The sequence below is a fragment of the Siphateles boraxobius genome, unplaced genomic scaffold, assembly GCF_051911475.1.
Source record: "Siphateles boraxobius isolate OS27281-9 unplaced genomic scaffold, OSU_SipBor_1 1, whole genome shotgun sequence".
NCBI lineage: Eukaryota > Metazoa > Chordata > Actinopteri > Cypriniformes > Leuciscidae > Siphateles > Siphateles boraxobius.
In genome coordinates this window covers 24,641,004-24,663,169 of record NW_027508699.1, presented here as the reverse complement: position 1 = coordinate 24,663,169, position 22,166 = coordinate 24,641,004, and the positions used below count along the sequence as shown (strand labels likewise).

Genomic DNA, 22,166 nt, shown 5'->3' with positions numbered 1-22,166 from the left:
GTGTTTACTTTCACTGTTGGCTCAGCAGATGGTTTCGACGTTGCTGTGAAAGATCTGTTAGTTTTACAGTGCGCCTACAAAAAAGGTTTGTTTTTTAAACTGTTGTGTTGGGGACACCTTTGTTATTTTAGTGTTATTTACAGTGGGCTATATACTATTATCATATTTATTCATGTTTTGAATGAGCATTTATTCCTGTATTTTCAGTTTTCATTATTTCAAACTTTTTATTATTATTTTTTTTTTATCTAAATATTTCTATTTAGGTTTCATTTTAGTACGTTAACTTAAACATCTTTTATTTAAGTTGATTGCCAAGGCAACTTTTCAACTTTTTACATTTAATATTTATATTTATTTCAGCTTTATTTCAATTTAGCGAAAACAATTTTTAATAGTTTTAGTTTTAGTTAACAGTAACAACACTGGGAAACACTAGCTTCCTTTTGATTTTCTGAAACCCAGGTATGTGGTACCATTGAAAAGTTATTTTCTTTTTTATGAAATGCCAGAATTATAAGTGGTCTGAGATATAATATTAAAAGAACACACCCACAGTAGTGGATAAAAATGGCATTGTTGGGATCTTGAATCTCAGGGCCCCACAAAATGTGTGCCTTATTTCAGCTGCAGGCTGATTTGACAACCTTATGCAAGAGCTTTTACTTTGGACTTTTACAATAGACTGTATTATGTCGATTTCATAATGAAACTATTTTAGAATTAAAATTGTTTTGTCTTCAGATTTACTTCCCAGCTGCAACTAGAGCTGCCACTATGAAGCATTAACCAATCCATGACAAAGTGTGAAATAAAAAAATCTCATACATAAAACAATATCTGACATCTGTAAGTTCAACGTTCAAACACATTACAGAGCCAGTGACGCAGCTGCTTTTTTAATTTTTTATTATTAATTAAATTACTCTTTTTTGCTTCCATTACTGTCTTCAGCTAACAGTCGGGACAGGGCAGGTATCTTATTAGCTCTGTAGAGGTGAAGGATGGGGCGTAAACTGGATCTCTCTGGTCTGACGGATGTGGAGGCTGACCATGTGATGCAGGTGGTGCAACGGGACATGCAGCTGCGCAAGACGGAGGAGACGCGGCTCATGTGAGTCTCATGCCCCCTTCTGCTCAGAACTACTTTGGTTACATAGTAATGTGTGTATAATGTGTATATAAAATAATAGTACTCTACTTTGCAAAAAATATTTTTTAAAGAAATAAATACTCAATTCACCAAGGATGCATTAAATTAATCTAAAGTGTGAGTAAAGACTTTTAGATTGTTACAAAAAATATTTATAATTATGTGCTTTCAGCATAAATATTTTCAACATTTAGCTATAACAATAAGAAATGCACCAAATCAGCATATTTCTAAAGGATCATGTTACACTGAAGACTGGAGTTATGGCTGCTGAAAATTCAGTTTTGCCATCACAGGAATAAATTAGAAAACCATTTTAAAATTGTTATAATATTTCACAGTATTACCATTTTACTGTATTTTTGATCCAACAAATGCAGCCTTGGTGAGCATAAGAGACTTCTTTCAGAAAAAGTTTTTCAAAAATTTTCAAAATCTATTTTAAACAATCTATTTTAGCATTGTCTCCCTTGTGATGTCACCCAAATGGTATTCCAGTTATTGATAGAGAGCATGAGGAAGTTCCCATCATTCTTTGTCATACTTTAAAACAAAATGACAGGAAGGGCCCTCCCTTCCCACTTTATCCGTGACTCACTTCCCTGAGCCCACCATGAATATGGTCTCAGCCTTAAGTGAATCTAAATTCTGACCTTTAGATACAGATACAGTATAGAGGTTTTATCAATCAGGAGAGACAGATTCATGTTTTGTCTTGGTCGTATGAGTCCAATATTTCTACCTTCACAGGTATTTTCAGATCCTTGCTGCGTCCAAAATTTTGCTTACTGTTATAGTAGGTATATTTGGTTTAAAACTTGCTTTGTGACTTGCTTTGATGAAGTATGAATGAAATTCAGACATCCACCATGTTGCCACTGTCATGTGACCTACGGGGTCAGTTGCTATTTTCACTGCTATTCACAAATCCTCTCCTGTGACCTCATGGGATAGTAAAGTGCCCAGTGGATACACTCTAAAGAAACTCACCAGTAGTATTAGGTCGTGTGGGTACTTTTCTCCCACTGTTTTATGATTACTATTAATTCGGACATTCTATTTGGCTCACATACTGTTTTTACCCCTACTATATACTTACATTTTTTGTAAGTATAAGTTTCTATGCATATTATACTAGCTATACGTTCAGTATAGTGTCCCAAACAATGGAACATAACCCATTATCTTTATTTAGTGTGTTTAATGTGTTTAGCCTGTAATCTCTGTTTGACCTTCTCTCTTCCCCTCTTTCCTCCATTGTTTTGTCTTTCTTTCAAAAAAGTATGGCACATTGGCACAGAGAAGCACATAACTTATCATTGTTCTTTGGGATGATAAAAACACTTTGGTTAATGACTTTGTTTGGTACCAGGATTTTATCTGACCTGCTGACAAGCACTCTGGCCGCGCTAATCTCTCACTCTGTTGTTGGAAATGCTTGTTTGCTGGAACAGGAAGGAATAATAAAAAATAAAAATAAACAATTCCTCAGTGTAGTTAATTTCATGCTTTTAGGCAGTTTAGATAAGAAAATCAGAAACACACTGGCAGTATTTTAAGTAGTCACAAATAAAGAAAAAAATATTTGCCATTAGATGGCGGCCCAGAACATAGTCAAAGGATAATTTAAGAAATGAAAGGTGCTGTGAGTGATGTCACGCGTTTTTTAGGCCGAAACATTTTTTTGTCACATACAGCAAACATCTCCTCACTATCCACAAGCTGCCTGTCCCCTGAACACACTATAAAAAAACGCGGTCTCTGTAGACAGCCCAGGCTCCACAAACGGCAACAAAAACAAACTGGTCCAACCTGGACCACGAAACATAACAAACAGTGTTCCAGCCAATAACTGACAAGAATGATTTGGGGGTGGGGGTTGGGGGGTTAGTGTGCATGCACATGAAGGGGGTTGTGGGGAGTGGAGGAGAGAGAAGCATGAAGAGGGAAAATAGCTAGGGGAGAGATGTCCTAGACAACCACTAATGTTAGAATTATATTCTCTTGAATTTTGATATGGCCGACACACGACCAAAGAGACGATGTTCCGATGAACAAATAGCAAAGAAGAGGGAAAAGGAGAAGGAACACGCAAAGTCCTGAATATACATCAGAAAAGCCTATTTCAGGAAGAACGGAAGGGAGGGGGATTGAACGGGATGAGAAGGAGGGAGGGTTGAGCTAGCCTCTGTTTTGTTTGACAATACTTCGAACGTCAACAAGAAGTGATGTCACCCATCATCGCTTAGAGCACCTTTAATTGATGAAAAATGCAACTAGAATTGCTTGTAACAGACTGTTACAGTGTATTTTGTAACTGGTAGTGAGCTGTTACTCTGTGTTAAATCCTGTAATAGGACAGTAATTAACAAAAAGCCACATTTGTGTGGCGGTGTCTGGGTTTTACACTGAATAAATTAGCACAAAGCAGTTGTGACTAGGGATGAGTCACGATTTTCGAATATTCGATTAATTGATTTAATTATAGAATATCGAATAAGTTGTGCGATTATTGTCTAAAAAAAATTGTATTTGTAAAAAAAAACCTCCATGTTTTCGGTAGTGATGAGGTGTTGACGCGTCAATGTATCAGTGTCGGCTGCAATAGTGAACGCGCATATTGAGAGAAATGCACATTTCATACGGATTATATAAGCAGAAAGTAGTCTGTTTCTTTTAGTTTCTAATTGTTTTGTTTAAAAGTAGCCATTTCAAGCTTTCTATTTATATATTTCTCGTGTCTGTGTGGCAGCTTATAGGCTACGCTGAGTTTCAGTTCATTTATGAGACGAGCTCCAGTTCACATTCAATGCAAGTGATTGTGCCGGCGCCTCCATGTCCTGATTATATTGTCTATTATTTGCTTCTTATTTATTAAACCCAGGCAATTGGTTGATGAAACATTGATTAAAATTAAGATACAATTTATACTACATGAAATTCACTTTAAAGAAAGGCTTTCTAAGAAACAAAACTTAATGAATTGGTCAAAATCATGTCTGACCCACATGTCTTCCGATTTATTGCGGCATCTTGCGTTTTGCCTTGCTAAAACACACATATTAAAGCCCATAGGGGACCAAGGACTTGAATAAGCCCATTAATGGCATTTTTGAGTCATGCTCTTTACAAACTATGTTTTATTTCCTCTTTCCATATTGTGAATAATAAATGTGTATAATTTTATTTGCTTGTTACACAATGGATCCTAACTTATTGTAATAATTATTTGATGTAGCCTACTTTTACACTTATGTAAAAATTATTCCTTGGCATCCTCACTGTAACTATGGTTCTTTGTGAGGGATGAAAGAAGACAAGGGTCGGCGTAACGGGGACTCGTACAATTTATTAAATAAACACAAAACAAAGAAAAGGTGCGCCACATGCGCGTTCACCGTAGGTAAAACTACAGCACAATATAAAGACACTCTTTCCTGCTGGGCTCAGCTCTCAGTCCACTTTTATCAAACTCTTCCCGATGTGTAAACTCAGTCCATTCATAAGACTCTTATCGATGTGCAAACTCAGTCCATTTGTCAGCCAGCAGGTCGTGAGTGTTCGTACGAGTCCCCAGTCCTTCTCTCTCTCGCTCTCCTGCACCAGCCAGCTTTTATGCGGTCTCCCCACGCCAATTACTGCAATCAGAGACAGGTGTTCGTCATTTTGCACTTGACCCACTTACTTACCGCTCGGCTCCTCCCTCACTCTCCCACTGCAAACTCCGCAAAACCATGCCCCCCTCATCACACTCACATACTAAACAGTGTACTAATGGCTCGTTTCCACTGAGCGGTACGGTACGGTACAGTTCGGTACGGTACGCAATTATTTGCGTTTCCACTGTCAAAAGTTGTGAATGGTACCAAAAAGCCGAACCGTACCGTACCACTTTTTGGGTACCCTTCCGTTGGGGTACCTAGCACAGTGGAACGGTACTAAAGGGTGGAGCTAGACTCACTGCAGAACGCTGATTGGTTGACAGAGTATCGTCACTTGCGCGAGCTACAAGGGGAATGACAACAAAAGCAGCGCCATTTTTTTAATATACAGTTGGAATATAATAGTATGGTTATTCTTTCACGAAATGTAGTTTTAAGAGTTTTTCAAAACTGAGAGAATGTAGTTGTTTAAAGCTCAAATCTGTGGTTTATTTATAATGTTTTATGATAATTTGATCCATTCCAGGCGATCACCGGGCGCTCGGCGCTCATGTTCCCCGCCTGGAACAGCCTTTCCTCGGCTAGTCGTTCTGACGTTTGCCGCTGACTCTGTAGTGGTAATTCGTCTTGTGTAAATTTAACGGGTGATCTTTGGTCTCGTGAATCGATAATTCGTTCCCTGGCCAATCGTTTTGGCTGAGGGTTAAGTGAAGTTTCATATATTTAGGCTATTTAACTTTTCCGTTGTAACGTTAATGTTAGACCAGCGCTGAATTTGTATATTTGACTGAATTTTTTGCTTTATCTCTTATTGTATAGCTTCTTGTAACGTTACCTTTTACTTATACTTTTATAATGGCTATTATTGCTAAAACTGAAATTTAACTGGGTTGAGTTTTGTCATTTTTTATTTTATTACAAGATTATCACTGTAATGTTGTTTATTGCAACATTTGTACAAATGCAAATATTGCCAGGAATATGTTTAATATTTTTAAAATTTAAACGAAAAGATGCAGGGTTGTGTTTTATATTTCGTTTTGTTATAAATAGGCTAACGTTAAACATGCAGTAAATAATATAATCAGGTCTATACATTGCCTGAACCACATTTGTGTGCCTATAATGTTTAAAATGTATTTAAATGAAAACGAAAAGGGACAGAGTGGTGTTTTATAATATATTTCGTTTTATTGTTGCCTAAAATGTACATGCAGAGCGAGCTGAGTGACGCTTTCAAGAACGCGCTGTTCCATTTGGAGAATTACCGGACTCGCGTCCTCGGGAGTCATTCTGCTGAGAACTTTGCGTACTTGTTATTGAGAAATGCCTAATGTCGGCGCTTGTCTTCTTGTGACAAACATGCCGAGAAGCAAGGACAAGATCTGCTGTATGCCATCCATTAGTGTGTACTTTGTCGCTTTCTTCTTCGCGCGAAAATGACGTTGATCGCTTCTTTCCTGCAAACACCACGCCTATCAAGTAGGGTACTGTTGGCGGTGGAAACGCTAGCCGGATCATGGTTTACTGACCCGACCCGACCCGAACCGTACTGTACCGTACCGTACTGCTCAGTGGAAACGAGCCATAAGTTGTGTGCTGGAGGTGCGCTATTACGTCGTGTGCAGAGTGATGTTAACATTTAATTAAGCTAGGAAAATGGCACTATCAAATTGTCTAAAGAGGAAAGTGGACAGTGGAAATAGGGCATACCTAATTTTGTGAGTGCAAAGCCGGTGTGTCTTATCTGCAATGAAGTTGTCGCCGTTTTCAAAGAATATAAAATTAGACATTTCATGACGGCTATTTCAGAGGTGTGTCTAGCGATCCACAGACTCTTTTTAATTTCTTTCAGAACTTTTCAAATTAAAAGCTCTCAATTCATCTCAAAATAAAGCATAGCTGCAAAACCGTTAGACGAAGTGATTGTGAGTAACTGTTGCTGTCATTCATGACAGATCTATTTCAGAACCAGCCGCTATCAAAATAATCTTGTTACGTAAGTAAACGCGGATGCAAGATGCAAGTAAAATGATCTCTTTATTGGCACAAGCACAATAAGTCCAGGAAATAGCAGTCAGCAGGAGAGTGTGACGCAGGGACCTCGATGGGCTATTCCTGGGAGCCGAGTGAAGATCTGAGTGCTGGGACCCGGAGTGAAGAGTGACGAAACGACGTGAAGATCCTGCGACTGAAACCAGAACATAATCCAGTGGCACACCAACTGAAGGCAGACGAGAGAACACACGAGGAGAACAGGAAACAACACGGGAGAACTCCAACAACGATCTGACAAACACAAGACGAAAGACAAGGCATTAAATAGGTTGACTGATGGAATGCAGCTGGCGCTGATGAGAGAATCAGGTAATCATCGGTAACGCCCACACGAAAAAATCAGCACGCACATACACACACACAAACAAGACGAGAGGGAAAGACTGCGGATTCGACAACTGTGACAGTACCCCTCCTCCTAGGAACGCCTCCTGGCGTTCCCCGATGACCTACCTGCCGATTGTAATCATCGTTAAGGGAGTGATCCAGGATGTCCCTAGCAGGTACCCAACTTCTCTCTTCCGGGGCGTAACCTTCCCAGTCCACCAAATACTGGAATCCGCGTCCCTTCCTTCTCAAATCCAGAATACGGTTTACCGAATGTGTAGGTTCCCCATCTACGTGTCACAGCGGTGGGGGAACCGGGGCCGGCGGATTAATGTGAGAATGAAATACGGGCTTTAATTTGGAGACATGGAAGGCGGGATGAATTCTCCTGTACGCAGGAGGAATTTTGAGTCGGACTGTCACCGGGCTAATAATCTTGGTGACAGCGAACGGGCCGATGAATTTGGGAGCTAATTTATTGGAAACTGAGCGGAGCGGAATGTTCTTAGTAGAAAGCCACACTTATTGACCAACGGCGTATGCGGGAGGCTTCGACCGGTGGCGATCGGCCTTAGCCTTGGTGCGTGCCCCCACCTGGAGCAGAGTCTCACGGGCTCTGGTCCATGTGCGGTGGCACCTCTGGACGAAGCCGTGAGCGGAGGGAACCGCGACTTCGGATTCCAGACTAGGAAAAATAGGTGGCTGGTAACCTAAACTACACTCAAACGGAGATAGGCCCGTGGATGACACTGGTAACGAGTTATGAGCGTACTCAACCATCGAGAGTTGCTGACTCCATGAGGAAGGATTCTTAGATACCTAACAACACTCTCTCCAAATCCTGGTTGGCTCTCTCGGTTTGGCCATTGCTCTGGGGATGAAAACCGGTCCACTACGGTCAAAACGACCGTTTTGCCCTTGGAAGATGGCAGGGCGGTAATAAAATCTAGTGCAATGGGGGACCAGGGTCTCGAAGGGACAGACAGCAGTTGGAGTAACCCATCTGGGGGTCGATTGGAAGTCTTACCAGTGGCACAAATCGAGAAAGCCAAAACCAAATTGCGGATGTCGCGAGCCATTAATGGCCACCAGAATCGTTGCTTGACCAAAAAACTGGTGCGATTAAAGGGTCACTCCACCCATTTCAACATTAATCTTTATTGAAAGTGGGCTATATATGTAGTCGAAATGTAAAAGAAATTTTGAATTTGGTGCCCTCTTGACCGAGAAAAGACAGAAAATAACTTTGGGGCGCATTTGTATGTAAGACAACAACTCCCACAATGCAGCTCCGCAAGCCACAGCTCCGCAAGCCACTCCCACTAATCCAGAACAGCGCAAACATCAGAGAAATCACTCTTCCGTCTACAAGAAGGCTAGCTGCCAAATGAGTTTGAAATTCTTTTCACAAAAAATGTCTAGTTAGTTGGCTGTGGCGAGCAGGACGAGGGCGAGGGACGTGAGAGGACGACGCGAGTGATAATGAATGACACCTGTGCAGTGGTCTCATATCTCTCACGGAGGAGCGGAAGCACAAAAGGAACAGGCCTGATTTTATGTTTTGTTTCTGTTGTGTGTGGCCAGCTGGCTTATACTTTTGTTTTGTATTTGTTTATTTTACTATTAAAACGTTCAAATGTTCGCCGGTTCCAGCCTCCTTCTTCCCACAACAACGAACCCCGTTACATTGGCAAACTCATTAGTGAATTACTCGTTTGTATTTCTTTCTATATGGTGAATTATTGCATGATACCTGGATGTTCAGTCAGGCGAAACTAGGATGGTTCACATCACAACACAAACGTCCGTGTGGTCGTCTGATTCAGAGATTTCGTCCAGGAGAAATTGCGATCGTTGAAATTCTCTGCAGCAGACGGACTCTATCTGTGTCCGTAGCGCACAGCGAGAGCACACGCACCAGCAGCCCGCCTCAGCTCGACCCAGTCCGGGCTCCTCGTCCGCGACAGGCAGTCGCCTCCTGAACCTCCATCAGCCTCAGCTGCTCTTCACTATATTGCGGCTCGTAAAGATAGCCACGAACAGCGGATTCGAGCAGCAGAATTTCAAAATCCTCTATTCCATATCATGTTTAGTTTCTTCCGTCATTGTCGTAACTTCCTATATCCACAGCGCTTGTTAGCTTAGCTTATAAACAAGATGGCTGATATTGCTTTCAGTATCTGCAAGTGAAGTCCCACCCACTGATCTGTGATAGCTCTGTTAGCGCATTAGGCACAACCCCCTATGGGCGGGTTTGAAAGGGTGGGAATTTGTGCTTGTAGTCTATACAGAAATCCCCCCTTTTTACACTTCCTCCTACAATGACGTCAAATGACGATTTTTGCGTCATTGTAGGAGGAAGTGAAAAAGGTAAATAGTAGATTTCTCTCGTCTCAGGGGAAAATGAAAGAATGTTGCACGACCATTCAATAGTATGACTGGTTGTCTAACAATGGACCTCTTAATGCAAATGGGTGGAGTGACCCTTTAACCCCTGGATGACAAGCCACATTAGAACAATGCCCCCATCAAATGGCGTCGGACCGTAATCCCTCCGGTACAAATAACCGACTCGGTGGACCCCCGGGCGGAGGCGTTACCCCTTCTAAGGCCGTCTTGACCTTCGACTCGATCTCCCATGTGAATGTGGAGACAAATAGATGCTCAGGTAAAATGCATTCGGGAGTGGACGGGCGTTCGGAGTGGTCAAAAATCCGTGATAAAAAGTCGGGTTTGATGTTCTTGGAACCGGGGCGGTACGATAGAGAAAAATCAAAACGACAGAAAAAAAGAGCCCACCGAGCATGCCTGGAGTTGAGTCTTTTGGCAGTTCTGATATATTCTAAGTTCTTGTGATCGGTCCAGACGATAAAAGGTACCCCCGACCCTTCTAACCAATGACGCCACTGTTCCAACGCTAACTTGACCGCCAACAACTCTCTGTTACCAATGTCATAGTTACTTTCGGCGGGAGATAGACGGTGTGAAAGAAACGCGCACGGATGCATCTTGTCGTCTGTGGAAGAACGTAGGGAAAGAACTGCGCCTACCCCCACCTCTGATCCGTCGATCTCCACCACGAACTGACGTGAGGGATCAGAGGCTATCAAGATGGGAGCAATAACGAATCGACTTTTCAGTTTGGCGAGTACAGCCTCAGCTGTATCGGACCACCTGAACGTAGTTCTTGGGCAGGTCAAGGCAGTCAGAGGAGCATCTAGTTGGCTGAAATTGCGAATGAAACGCCTATAGAAATTGGCGAAACCCAGAAACCTCTGTAGGGCCTTACGGGAATCTGGACTTGGCCAATCAATCACAGCCTTAACCTTGTCAGGGTCCATATGTACTCCCTCAGACGAGATGATGTATCCTAGAAAAGTAACAGACTGTGCATGAAAATCGCATTTCTCCACCTTGAGAAAAAGACCATTCTCTAGCAACCTCTGAAGTACTCGTCGGACGTACTGCACGTGTTCCTCGAGAGAAGATGAGAAAATCAATATGTCGTCCAGGTAGACATATATGAATTGATCTACCATATCCCGATGCACGTGGTTGACGAGTGCCTGGAAAACCGCTGGGGAGTTGGACAGCCCAAACAGCATAACCAAATATTCAAAGTGCCCCCTGGGGGTGTTGAAAGCGGTTTTCCATTCATCCCCCTTTCTGATGCGAACCAAATGATATGCATTACGTAAATCCAATTTCGTGAAGCTCCCTGCTCCCGATGCTCCCTGCAACCTCTCGGAAGCTGAAGACATCAATGGCAAAGGATATGTATTCTTTACCGTGATGTTGTTCAGCTCTCGGTAATCAATACAAGGTCGCAGAGAACCATCCTTCTTCCCCACAAAAAAGAACCCCGTCCCTGCTGGAGAAGAGGAAGGTCGGATGAACCCTGTTGCTAGAGAATCAGAAATATATTTATCCATGGCCTCCCTCTCAGGAACAGAAAGAGAGTAAAGTTTGCTCTTAGGCGGAGACTTATCTGTAAGTAAATCTATAGCACAGTCATAGGGACGATGCGGAGGAAGAGCAGCAGCACGGGACTTACTGAACACCTCCCTCAGGTCGAGGTACTCCGTGGGCACGTTTGATAAATCCGCTGCCTTCTCCTGAAACACAGAACCAGACACAGACGAACAAGCAGACACTAGACAGGACTCATGGCAACGTTCACTCCATGTGGAGATGGAGTTCAGGCCCCAATCAACCCTTGGGTTGTGTTGCACCAGCCAGGGGTGGCCTAAAACTATGGTTGCTAACGGGGAGTCCATGAGAAGGAATGTGATGATCTCTGTGTGGTTACCAGACGTAATGAGGGTTATGGGACCGGTGGTAAGGTATATGTTGGGGAGTTCCTGTTCCTGTATTTACAGGGATATGATGGGTGAGCGGAGTGATGGGGAGCTGAAGTTTGTGAGCGAAGTGGGTGTCCATGAAGTTACCTTCAGCTCTGGAGTCCAACAATGCAGGCAGGTGTGGGTGTGGTTAGCCCATCTCAGTCTTACCGGAGGGAGAATGGATGGTGAGGACTTTTCGGCGGAGATCCCACCCGATAGTAGCCTCTTCATTACTACCGGGCTTGTTCTTTTACCGGACTAGAGTGTATGAAATGGCCCGTTCCTCCACAGTACAGGCAGAGTCATCGGGATCTCCGCCTCTCTCCTCCCGGGAAAGCCGAGCTCTCGCTACCTGCATGGGCTCGTGATTGACGACGGGACCGACCGTGTCTCCCTCGCTGGTCCATCGACCCTCAGCACCCCCGAGTCTGCAGTTGGGACGGGTGTACCAGTCCAGGCGGTTAAGAAGAGCATCCACCCTCAGCGCCAGGTCGACCAGTTCATTGAGACTCTGGGGAAGGTCCAAGACGTATATCTCTCGTTGGACACGGTCGGCCAGCCCGCCCATGCAGGAACATGTCCCACGGCGCCTCCTCGTTCCAGTTGCACTCCACTGCCAGCGTGCGGAACTCGATGGATTACTCAGCGACTGAACGATCACCCTGTCTCAGATCCGCGAGGAGCCTGGAGCGTCCTTCCCCGCCACCGCACGGTCAAAAACCCTCATCTCAGCGGAGTCAGCAGGAGAGTGTGACACAGGGACCTCGATGGGCTATTCCTGGATGCCGAGTGAAGATCTGAGTGCTGGGACCCGGAGTGAAGAGTGACGAAACGACGTGAAGATCCTGCGACTGAAACCGGAACATAATCCAGTGGCACACCAACTGAAGGCAGACGAGAGAAAACACGAGGAGAACAGGAAACAACACGGGAGAACTCCAACAACGATCGGACAAACACAAGACGAAAGACAAGGCATTAAATAGGCTGACTGATGGAATACAGCTGGCGCTGATGAGAGAATCAGGTAATCAACGGTAACGCCCACACGAAACAATCAGCACGCACATACACGCACAAGACGAGAGGGAAAGACGGCGTGACAACCTGACTGCGGGCACGGGCCAGATGTTATTGCTGACGGGCCAGTCTTGGCCCGCGGGCCGCCTGTTGCCAACCACTCTACTACAGCCTATACTGTTATATCTGTACCATACAACCCTATACCAAATTGATAGTCAGGTATTTTTTAATAAATGCTTTTGAAGTTCAAATGAATTAAATCTTATTTTTATTTGAAGATAACAGTTATTTACTAAGACCCACAATTCTACAAAAAACCTGGAACCATCTCATTTAATGCAGACAGCATTTTTTTCTTTTCCCAAGTGTGTTCTGCCTGCATGCATCTTGCTTTTCAATGTCTTCTTTGACACCTGGTTAGCATCTCTGAATTTCAAACAGGACTGAGTGAGTTATCAGAGAATGGAAGAGCACAAAAACAAGATTATTAGAAAATACCCTCTGTGTAGGGGAGGAAAATTCACAAAGAGAGACCTGCTAAGCAACATGATTTGAAATGTAGTTTAAAAAAAACCTGGGAACCAATTAAGTGCATTGACGAGGCATCATATCTGTTTTTGAAATATTAAACATAACCCTTGACAAGAACAATTGTTAATTTTTAGTTTGTGTTTAATAGTGATAAAGACTAAGAGAATGTAACGACGATGGAAGTGAATGAGCCGAGAACGTGTGTATCATGCGCTGTATTGTCTCTTCATAATTTCTATTTTATATTTATTTTACATCTATTTTACACACTCTTCTAAAGCCCCTTGGGACCTCTTAAATGGGCTCTGGGGTACGTTAAGTCCTGGTTGGGAACCACAGATCTATATCAGCTTTTGGAAACCATCTAGAGAGACCCTAGAGTCCTCCATCTATCCATGCACTCATCCATGAATTTCCAGTTCATTAAATCAAGTATTTCAAACAGATGGCAGATTCTGATGTTTTTGTGATAACATGTGATGGAAGTGCACACAGAACATACTGTTTCTGCACATGCAGTTTGGCTTGTATGACAGTGGATCATTTTGATATAAGACCATACAAACAATTACGACATGACATTTCTTTTATTACATGCTTATCCATTTATTATCTAATGCATACTACAACCATATTTATAGACTATTTGTTTGGCTTATGTTTTTAGCCATTCTTCATTGGCATCCACATCTGATTACCTGATTCCTGAGAGTTTATTTGAATTGGAGAACTAGTTTTGTCTCTGTTCTGTCTATGCTGAATCTCCATAGAAAGACTAGCCACAACTGCATTTGAAAGACTTGAAGCCCTGTCATATGAGATTAGTATATGTTTTCTTGCATTGCTCTGAAGTGAGCTATTCCCAGCATACCACATATTGTTTTATCAACCGCTATGCGTTATTGTTTTGCAATACCACTGCTGATCTGTGTTAACAAGATGTTCCAGAAATAGGGCATGTAATTGCTATATTGCTGGAATGTTTGTGCTGCATAACACAATTGTAGATTTGGCTCATTGAGATTGATCTTTCTTGTGTATGTACAGAGAAGCTCTGTTCTGTAACGGGGCTGTTCTAGGTGGGGATTGAACTGGGGTCTCTTGTGTTTAAAGTCACTGAGTTAACTGATTGAGCTATGAAAAGTACAACAAAACAACGGAAGCCGGGCTTCCAAGAAACAGTGAAAAGAAAAATAAACACAAGGGTCCAAAGACTTAAACTTCAACAGACTTAGTTTGCAACAGGTAATATAGGCTCAAGTAAGAACAATAAAGCATGGCACAAACCCTCTTAAATAGGACAAGACACAGATGTGACACATCAGGCATAATGAGTGGTAGTGTTCAGCAGGAGCCTGTTGAGAGGCGCCACCTGCCGACCACGAGAAAAATAGCAGTCCAGTTATGGGTTCCGTACAAAATCCTCATGCAACATTTTTATGAGATTTAATTTAGACTTAATTAATGTACAAATAAATATTCTCTAAAAAAGTTCATTTTATTATTGTAAATGTTTATAAAATTCAATCTGAACAGTAATCTCAGCATAGCCTTTGAAACCCCCCCCCCAGAAAACAACAAAAACAAATGTGACCCTGTCTGTGAAAACCCAGCTAAAGTCATTTTTTTGTGATTCACTGTTTTCTACATAAAATCATCCTACATAATGTAAAGAACATTCTGTGAAAATATAACCTTGATATCTTCAATATTGACTGAGTAAGGCTATGTCAAAGATTTGCTGAATTTCGGGCTCAGAAAATCATGTTTTTGAGAAATTTCAATTTTTAAAAAAAGCTTATTTTTGAAACTGCAACACATTTTATCCATAATTATCCTCCATATGTGCCATATACCACATTAAAGCTGAGATTCTCCCTTTTTTAGTGATATATGACACATTTATGGGAAAATTCTTAAGGTTTTGTAAAACAGGCCTATTTATTATGATGCGCATGTCCAAAAAGCTAAAAGCATAAAACCATTTTTTTTTTCATTGTGTTGACCTGATTGCAGCTCGTGCGGATTGATATTAAGGTCTGTTTACTCTTTCTAATAGAAAATAAGTAGAAAAGTAGTTCCTGGACTGAATGATATAAGAATCAGCAGATGTTGTTGCGCCGAAAAATAAACCCAGAGACGATTGAAATGTTTAGGAAGCCCACGTCCGGTATTTTTTTTTTTTCGCAAAAGTATAGCGTAGTGTCAATAAAATCATTCATTTTAGTATTTATCATGTTATAAATGAAAATTTTAGTATTGCATCTCAAAACCCTTGGTATAATCTATCATTTACAACAATAAACACACATGACCTATTTTTGTCATTTTTTATGGCTATGACTACTTTGATGCTCTTTTACTCATAATTAGTCATAATGTTGAAAAATGTTTTTTTTTGTTGAAAAAATACATCCATGTTTTGGCAAAACATTTATAAATCTCCTGTCTAAATAAATTCACAATAAAACACTTAAAAATACAATCATTCCATTTAAATGCTTCAAGTGAATTTAGACATCACAACAATATAATGTACAGTATGCAAAAATGTACATTGTGTATATATATATATATATATAACCTCTCATTAATAATAGATGCTGCTTTGACAGATGACTTAGTATAACATATTGGATTCAGTCTCCCCCTGTTCATCACACCTGTGCCCAGGCTGGCTATCTGGCATGGGTCACTTGGTAGAAATTCTCTTGGATCTGCACCTACTGGCACAGGGCACTGGCACCTCTGCTGTTCTTTGCCAACGGTTCGCTCTGTAAACAACAGACCATGTTTCTGAGAACTCGGTGGAAATGGCCTGCCGAGTATCCAATTATAAGTCCAGTTGAAAGACCCCTAATGGGGTATCATCTTATGGCTCGTTTCCACTGAGCGGTACGGTACGGTACAGTTCGGTACGGTACACAATTATTTGCGTTTCCACTGTCAAAAGTTGTGAATGGTACCAAAAAGCCGAACCGTACCGTACCACTTTTTGGGTACCCTTCCGTTGGGGTACCTAGCACAGTGGTACGGTACTAAAGGGTGGAGCTAGACTCACTGCAGAACACTGATTGGTTGACAGAGTATCATCACTTGCCCGTGCTACAAGGGGAATGACAACATAAGAAGCACCATTTTTTTAATATACAGTTGGAATATAATACTACGGTTATTCTTTCACGAAATGTAGTTTTAAGAGTTTTTGAGGCGAGAATGTAGTTGTTTAAAGCTCAAATCTGCGGTTTATTTAGAATGATTTATGATAATTTGATCCATTCCAGGGATCACCGGGCGCTCGGCGCTCATGTTCCCCGCCTGGAACAGCCTTTCCTCGGCTAGTCGTTCTGACGTTTGCTGCTGACTCTGTAGTGGTAATTCGTCTTGTGTATATCTAACGGGTGATCTTTGGTCTCTCGTGAATCGATAATTCGTTCCTTGGCCAATCGTTTTGGCTGAGGGCTAAGTGAAGTTTCATATATTTAGGCTATAACTTTTCCGTTGTAACGTTAATTGTAAATTGACTGAATTGTTTGCTTTATTTCTTATTGTATAGCTTCTTGTAACGTTACCTTTTACTTATACTTTTATAATGGCTATAATTGATAGAACTGAAATTTAACAAAAAGAGATAGGGTTGAGTTTTGTAATTTTTTATTACAAGATTATCACTGTAATGTTGTTTATTGCAACATTTGTACAAATGCACATATTGCCTGGAATATGTTTAATATTTTTTTAAATTTAAACGAAAAGATGCAGGGTTGTGTTTTATATTTCGTTTTGTTATGAATAGGCTAACGTTAAACATGCAGTGAATAATATAATCAGGTCTATACATTGCATGAACCGCATTTGTGTGCCTATAATGTTTAACATTTATTTAAATGAAAACGAAAAGAGGCAGAGTGGTGTTTTATAACATATTTCGTTTTATTGTTGCCTAAAATGTACATGCAGAGCGAGCTGAGTGACGCTTTCCCGAATGCGCTGTTCCATTTGGAGAATTACCGGACTCGCGTCCTCAGGAGTCCTTCTGCTGAGAACTTTACATACTTGGTATTGAGAAATGCCTAATGTCGGCGCTTGTCTTCTTGTGACAAACATGCCGAGAAGCAAGGACAAGATCTGCTGTATGCCATCCATTGGTGTTTACTTTGATGTTTCCATTGGTGTTTACTCTTCTTCGCGCGAAAATGACGTTGATGGCTTCTTTCCAGCAAACACCACGCCTATCAAGTAGGGTACTGTTGGCGGTGGAAACGCTAGCTAGATCATGGTTTACTGACCCGAACCGAACCGTACTGTACCGTACCGTACTGCTCAGTGGAAACGAGCCATTAGTACATGATTGTAGGAACATGAAATAGGTCCTGCTCCATCTGTAATCATTTTTCAGCTATTTATATTTTGTGTTTTTCTTCTGTTACTTTAAATTCATCTTGCCACTGATTGAGTCAAGACAAACTGGTGGACAAACTGGTGTTTGTAATCTCTAGTCTGTATCTGTAGGATCTGAATGTCACATTTAGAGATACATTTACAAACTACATGCATCTTGAATTAAGTGCAAGAGTTTTTTTTTTACAAGCATATGCATGCGCAAAATGTTCTCAAAGGGAGGTTTTGGCACAAATATGTCTCCAAACTATTACTATGTTCAAAAATGCATTGTCGTAAATGTATGCCAAGCCCACAGTCTCAAGACTAGTATCCCTTTGAAGTATTACACTTGCATGTATATCATACAGTCTTTTGTTTTCTTTCTTTTCTATTTTGTTTTATTTCCTGCCTGTCTGTTTTTAATCTGCTGAGATTTTCCTCAGTTCCCCTCTCTTAGAATTCACTGGAGCTGATCTGTTCATGCATTGGTATTGTTTGGAGAGACAAGTTAATGCCACACCTCAAGCAGAGGTTTTCAATACAATGCTTCCTTTCTAATTATTCATCCCTTTGCTCATCCTGTCAGCTCCTCTCTCTGTGAGTCATAGGTTTGCTTTTAGAATAATTTGTATCAGCATGACACATTATTTAAAATTATTTAAATTTCATTGTTTAATTTTAATTTAATATGACATTTTTAATACATTTTTTAAAACCATTTCTTTTTGTTCACATATGTCTTCACTATACAGATAAATAAGGTGAATAAAAATTAACAATATTCATAAAAGTTGACCAATAATAATGTTATTATTACAGTATTATTATTTTGTATTACTTTTTTCCTGTATTCACACTTGTGAACCGCAGGAAATGCCATGATGATATTCAGATCAGCCGTGTGGCTCAACAGACCACAAATGTGCAGTATATGTTGACCTTTATCATACTATTACAGAGAAATTCAAAAGTAAAAAAGAAAATAATCATGAGGAAAAGAATGAGCTCTGAACTAGATATTCTTATTAAAACCTGTCACGTTAAAATACCAAGTGTTACGTTATTCTCATGTTATTCTTAGATAAAATATGAAAGAAAACTGATAGCTCATTAAGTCAAACTGACGGATAAGCTTTATTTGTGGGGCAATCTTATGATTTGAAATGATTCGTTTCAGTCTTTTTGAATGGGAGTTCCCCAAACCGGAAGTGCCACCCATAATTCAAAACGCAGTAAGCTCGTCAGGAATAAGGTGGATAGTCATGCTGATATTCAGGCCAGTGTGATATTGCTGTTAGATAACACTTTGATGAACTACATTAATACTAAGTAACTTAGAAATTTAGACACAATATTGCCAGTTACTTTGTTTAATTTTGCAGTACCGCTCCAACCGAAGTCAAAGCAGAATGAACTGTTGCACATCTTTGAGCAGCACTGAATCAATCAGTGTTCTTGAAATGATTGAATATGATGAGTGAATGTTTCATTGACTCATTCATAAAGACAATTGCTTAATGAATCGATGTAAGCTCCAGAGTCACTTAAAAATCCAGACCAGTAATATACAGACAGACCTTATGTATGTGTGTGTGTGTGTGTGTGTGTGTGTGTGTGTATATATATATATATATATATATATATATATATATATATATATACTGTATGTATATGTGTGTGTGTGTGTGTGTATATATATATACTGAATATACTGTAATGTATGTATAATACTGTATGATGAATTCATATCCTAAAGGCACATCTGTTTAATTGAGCATCATAAATCTAATGGACCTAATCCAAACAAAGTGTATACGTGCTGGTTGGCTGCAAATAATATTCTACTAAATAGTATTGGGTCTCTTGTCTCTTCGCTAAATGTCAGAGCAATTTTGCAGAGTTGCTCTCATCTCTGGAGGCTGCAGTACGGCTGGAAATCCAGACAGATTTAAGACGTTGAAGGGCAAATGTAGTGCATCTGTCAACACGCAGATGTCATGTGAACATGATCCACTTATAGGGCACTACAGCCCGTCTTACATAGAGATTAATAATGAATGTTTTTTAATGTGTCCTGCTTAAACTCAGACAAATATACATCAGCTTATGAATCATTTTTATAGAGTCGCATACTTTATATCACGTTTTCTTTATACTCACTCTCTCTCTCTCTCTCTCTCTCTCTCTCTCTCTCTCTCTCTCTCTCTCTCTCTCTCTCTCTCTCTCTCTCTCTCTCTCTCTCTCTCTCTCTCTCTCTCTCTCTCTCTCTCTCTCTCTCTCTCTCTCTCTCTCTCTCTCTCTCTCTCTCTCTCCAGTGAAATGAAGAAGGCGCTGGTTGAGGAGGGCAGTCGGTCTGTTCTGCTGTCACGGCAGCACAGGTTTAATGAGCGCTGCTGCATCCGCTGCTGTTCTCCCTTCACCTTCCTGCTCAACCCCAAGCGTTCCTGTCTGGACTGTTGCTACAACGTCTGCAAGGGATGCTGCACCTACAGTAAGAAGGACAAAGGCTGGCTGTGCTCCTCCTGCCAGAGGACCAGGTCAGTATTGTCATGCTAGCAAGATCTGTTGTGGTTTGGAGATAGAGAGAGAGCAAGCTCTGTCAGGGGGCTTAAGTGGGAAACACCTGCAGGCTAAAGGCTCATGATGCTTCTGTTAGTGGTTGGTATTAGGCGTTAAAACTAGGGATGAATGTTTTAGTGAAACGTATTGGTTTTTGGTTGATATTAGAGCTTATTTAGTAGTAAAGTGCAGTTATTCTAAATGAATCTAAACTATATCTATTGTAATTGAAAAGAGCTCAATAATTTATACTCTATATTTTATATAGAGTTCAGGACTAGTTCTGTGAATGGACAGTTTTTATTTGAAAATGTGTTTATAACAGGGAACTTCAGACAACATTGTTCAAGCCCCTCTACAGTCATCAAAATAATTATGTATAATACAAGTATACAGCATGACATGATATGCACTCAGAAGCCTTTATAAATATCACTGAGTGCTGTTGGTCACAATACTACTTAATGACAGGAACTATTTTTGTGCTTCTTATGCTTGCTGCTTAAAATGTCACAGCACTATGTATTCACATCACATAGAAACACCATAAAAAGACAGAAAGTCACCATTAAACGCTCTGCTTCCACTGGTTAGCAAAATCAATTTAAACCTAAAGTGTAAGAATGTATTTGTCCTTCAGAGTGCATCTCTGTTTCTATGTGATGGGAATTCATAGTGCTGTGACATTTTTAATTAAACCCAAGAGCTTTACAAGCTTTTGTCCTACACAAATCTTTCAGTTCTATACAAAACATCATGTTTATTTATTTTTAAAAGGGTTGTTTCTTTATTTAAAAGGGACAGTCCACATTAATCAACATGAGTACAAAGTCCAACATGTAAATGTCCCAGATTTAGCCATGCTTGCTGATTTTCATCTGCAGTCCCTATAGCAGGTTGATGATTAAAACAATAAATACACTACAACAATACAATAAATACATTAAAGAGGTGTATAGACACACATTAGAATGCATCACCAACACATAAGCACATACAGAAACACCACTATAGCGATAAATACATTATTCTGTATTATTGCAGCATATTTGATTCGTCGATAACCAGTGTTTTATGGATTTGGAGAATGATTTGATAGATGTGATGTTCCTTAGTTCTGTGGGTATGGTTTCTTCTCTTTACTACCTATACATACATGTACACACTCACACTTGAACAGAAATGATGTCCATCAGTGGAATTGAATTTTAAAACTACACACATCCACTCTAGATTTATCTCCTCCGTTGTCACGTAATAAAACTGATGCTTATTCCAGTTTTCATTTCATATGTCAGTGTATTAGAACATTACTGAATGGAAGCAGACAATTTTGATTTTTGCTATGTTTATAGACTGACAGGTATATACAATATGGCGTAACCTATAAACAGTATATGTTGCTTATTTTGTCTAGTCAATTACACAAATGAATAAACAAGTATTTTCCATTAACAGAATAAAATGCCTTTTTCTTTTTTGTGGGAAAAATATAATTTGTCCTTAAGGGGTATCTGCAGTCTGTACATAATGGTAAAAGGACGCAGAATGCTATTTTAAGCATGAAAACAACACCATGTTGTCTTTACTAACCTCTCATATTTCTCTGCATATTTAAAAAACAAACAAACAAAAAAGATGATAGCAACATGGTTGTCAATGTAATATTGCTAACATAATTGTTGATTTATACATAATTTTGGCTTGGTCCCTTGACATTATGAATAAAGATTCTTCTGATTTTTTAATTTCCTGCTTTTAGAGTTTTTTTTGTTTTTTTAAATAAATAAAAATTTGAACTCTGAAGCAGTCTTTTTTTCTTATCTTTTTAACAACAATTCTTACTGTGTATACCAACTAAACAATAATCTTATATGTCCCTAGCAGGCAATTCCTCTTAAAATACTCTGTTTAATTCAGATTATTGTTGGATTTCTGCTATCAGTGGCATGGCAACATTGAGCTATTTGTCTTTCAGGCAGTCTGTACTTTGTATACCAGTATAATCACAGTCTTAACAGCAAACAAGGTCTTTGATATTGAGCATACTCAAAAGTGCATGTCTACTCTGACCTTTCTGTCTATGTATTATTTGTATGCGCTTATTGATCATAGTACCTTGTGGCT

The 22,166-nt window shown here is 40.2% G+C and overlaps 1 protein-coding gene across 8 annotated transcripts in view; it reads left to right on the top strand.

Annotated features, from left to right (window-relative positions):
* The window catches only part of myripa (myosin VIIA and Rab interacting protein a), a 42,975-nt gene that overhangs the window by 872 nt on the left and 19,937 nt on the right, over positions 1–22,166 (top strand). For 7 of the 8 annotated variants that reach the window (XR_013203882.1, XM_077230353.1, XM_077230378.1 and 4 more), the window contains 2 exons: positions 955–1,114; positions 19,796–20,017. Coding sequence is in view for 7 of the 8 variants with exons in the window: in XM_077230353.1 (XP_077086468.1) it covers positions 1,005–1,114; positions 19,796–20,017 (332 nt within the window). In the remaining variant the exon portion in view is untranslated. Of the gene's footprint in view, positions 1–28; positions 86–744; positions 850–954; positions 1,115–19,795; positions 20,018–22,166 lie in introns of all 8 variants that reach the window. The other variant, XM_077230343.1, reaches the window with a different exon arrangement.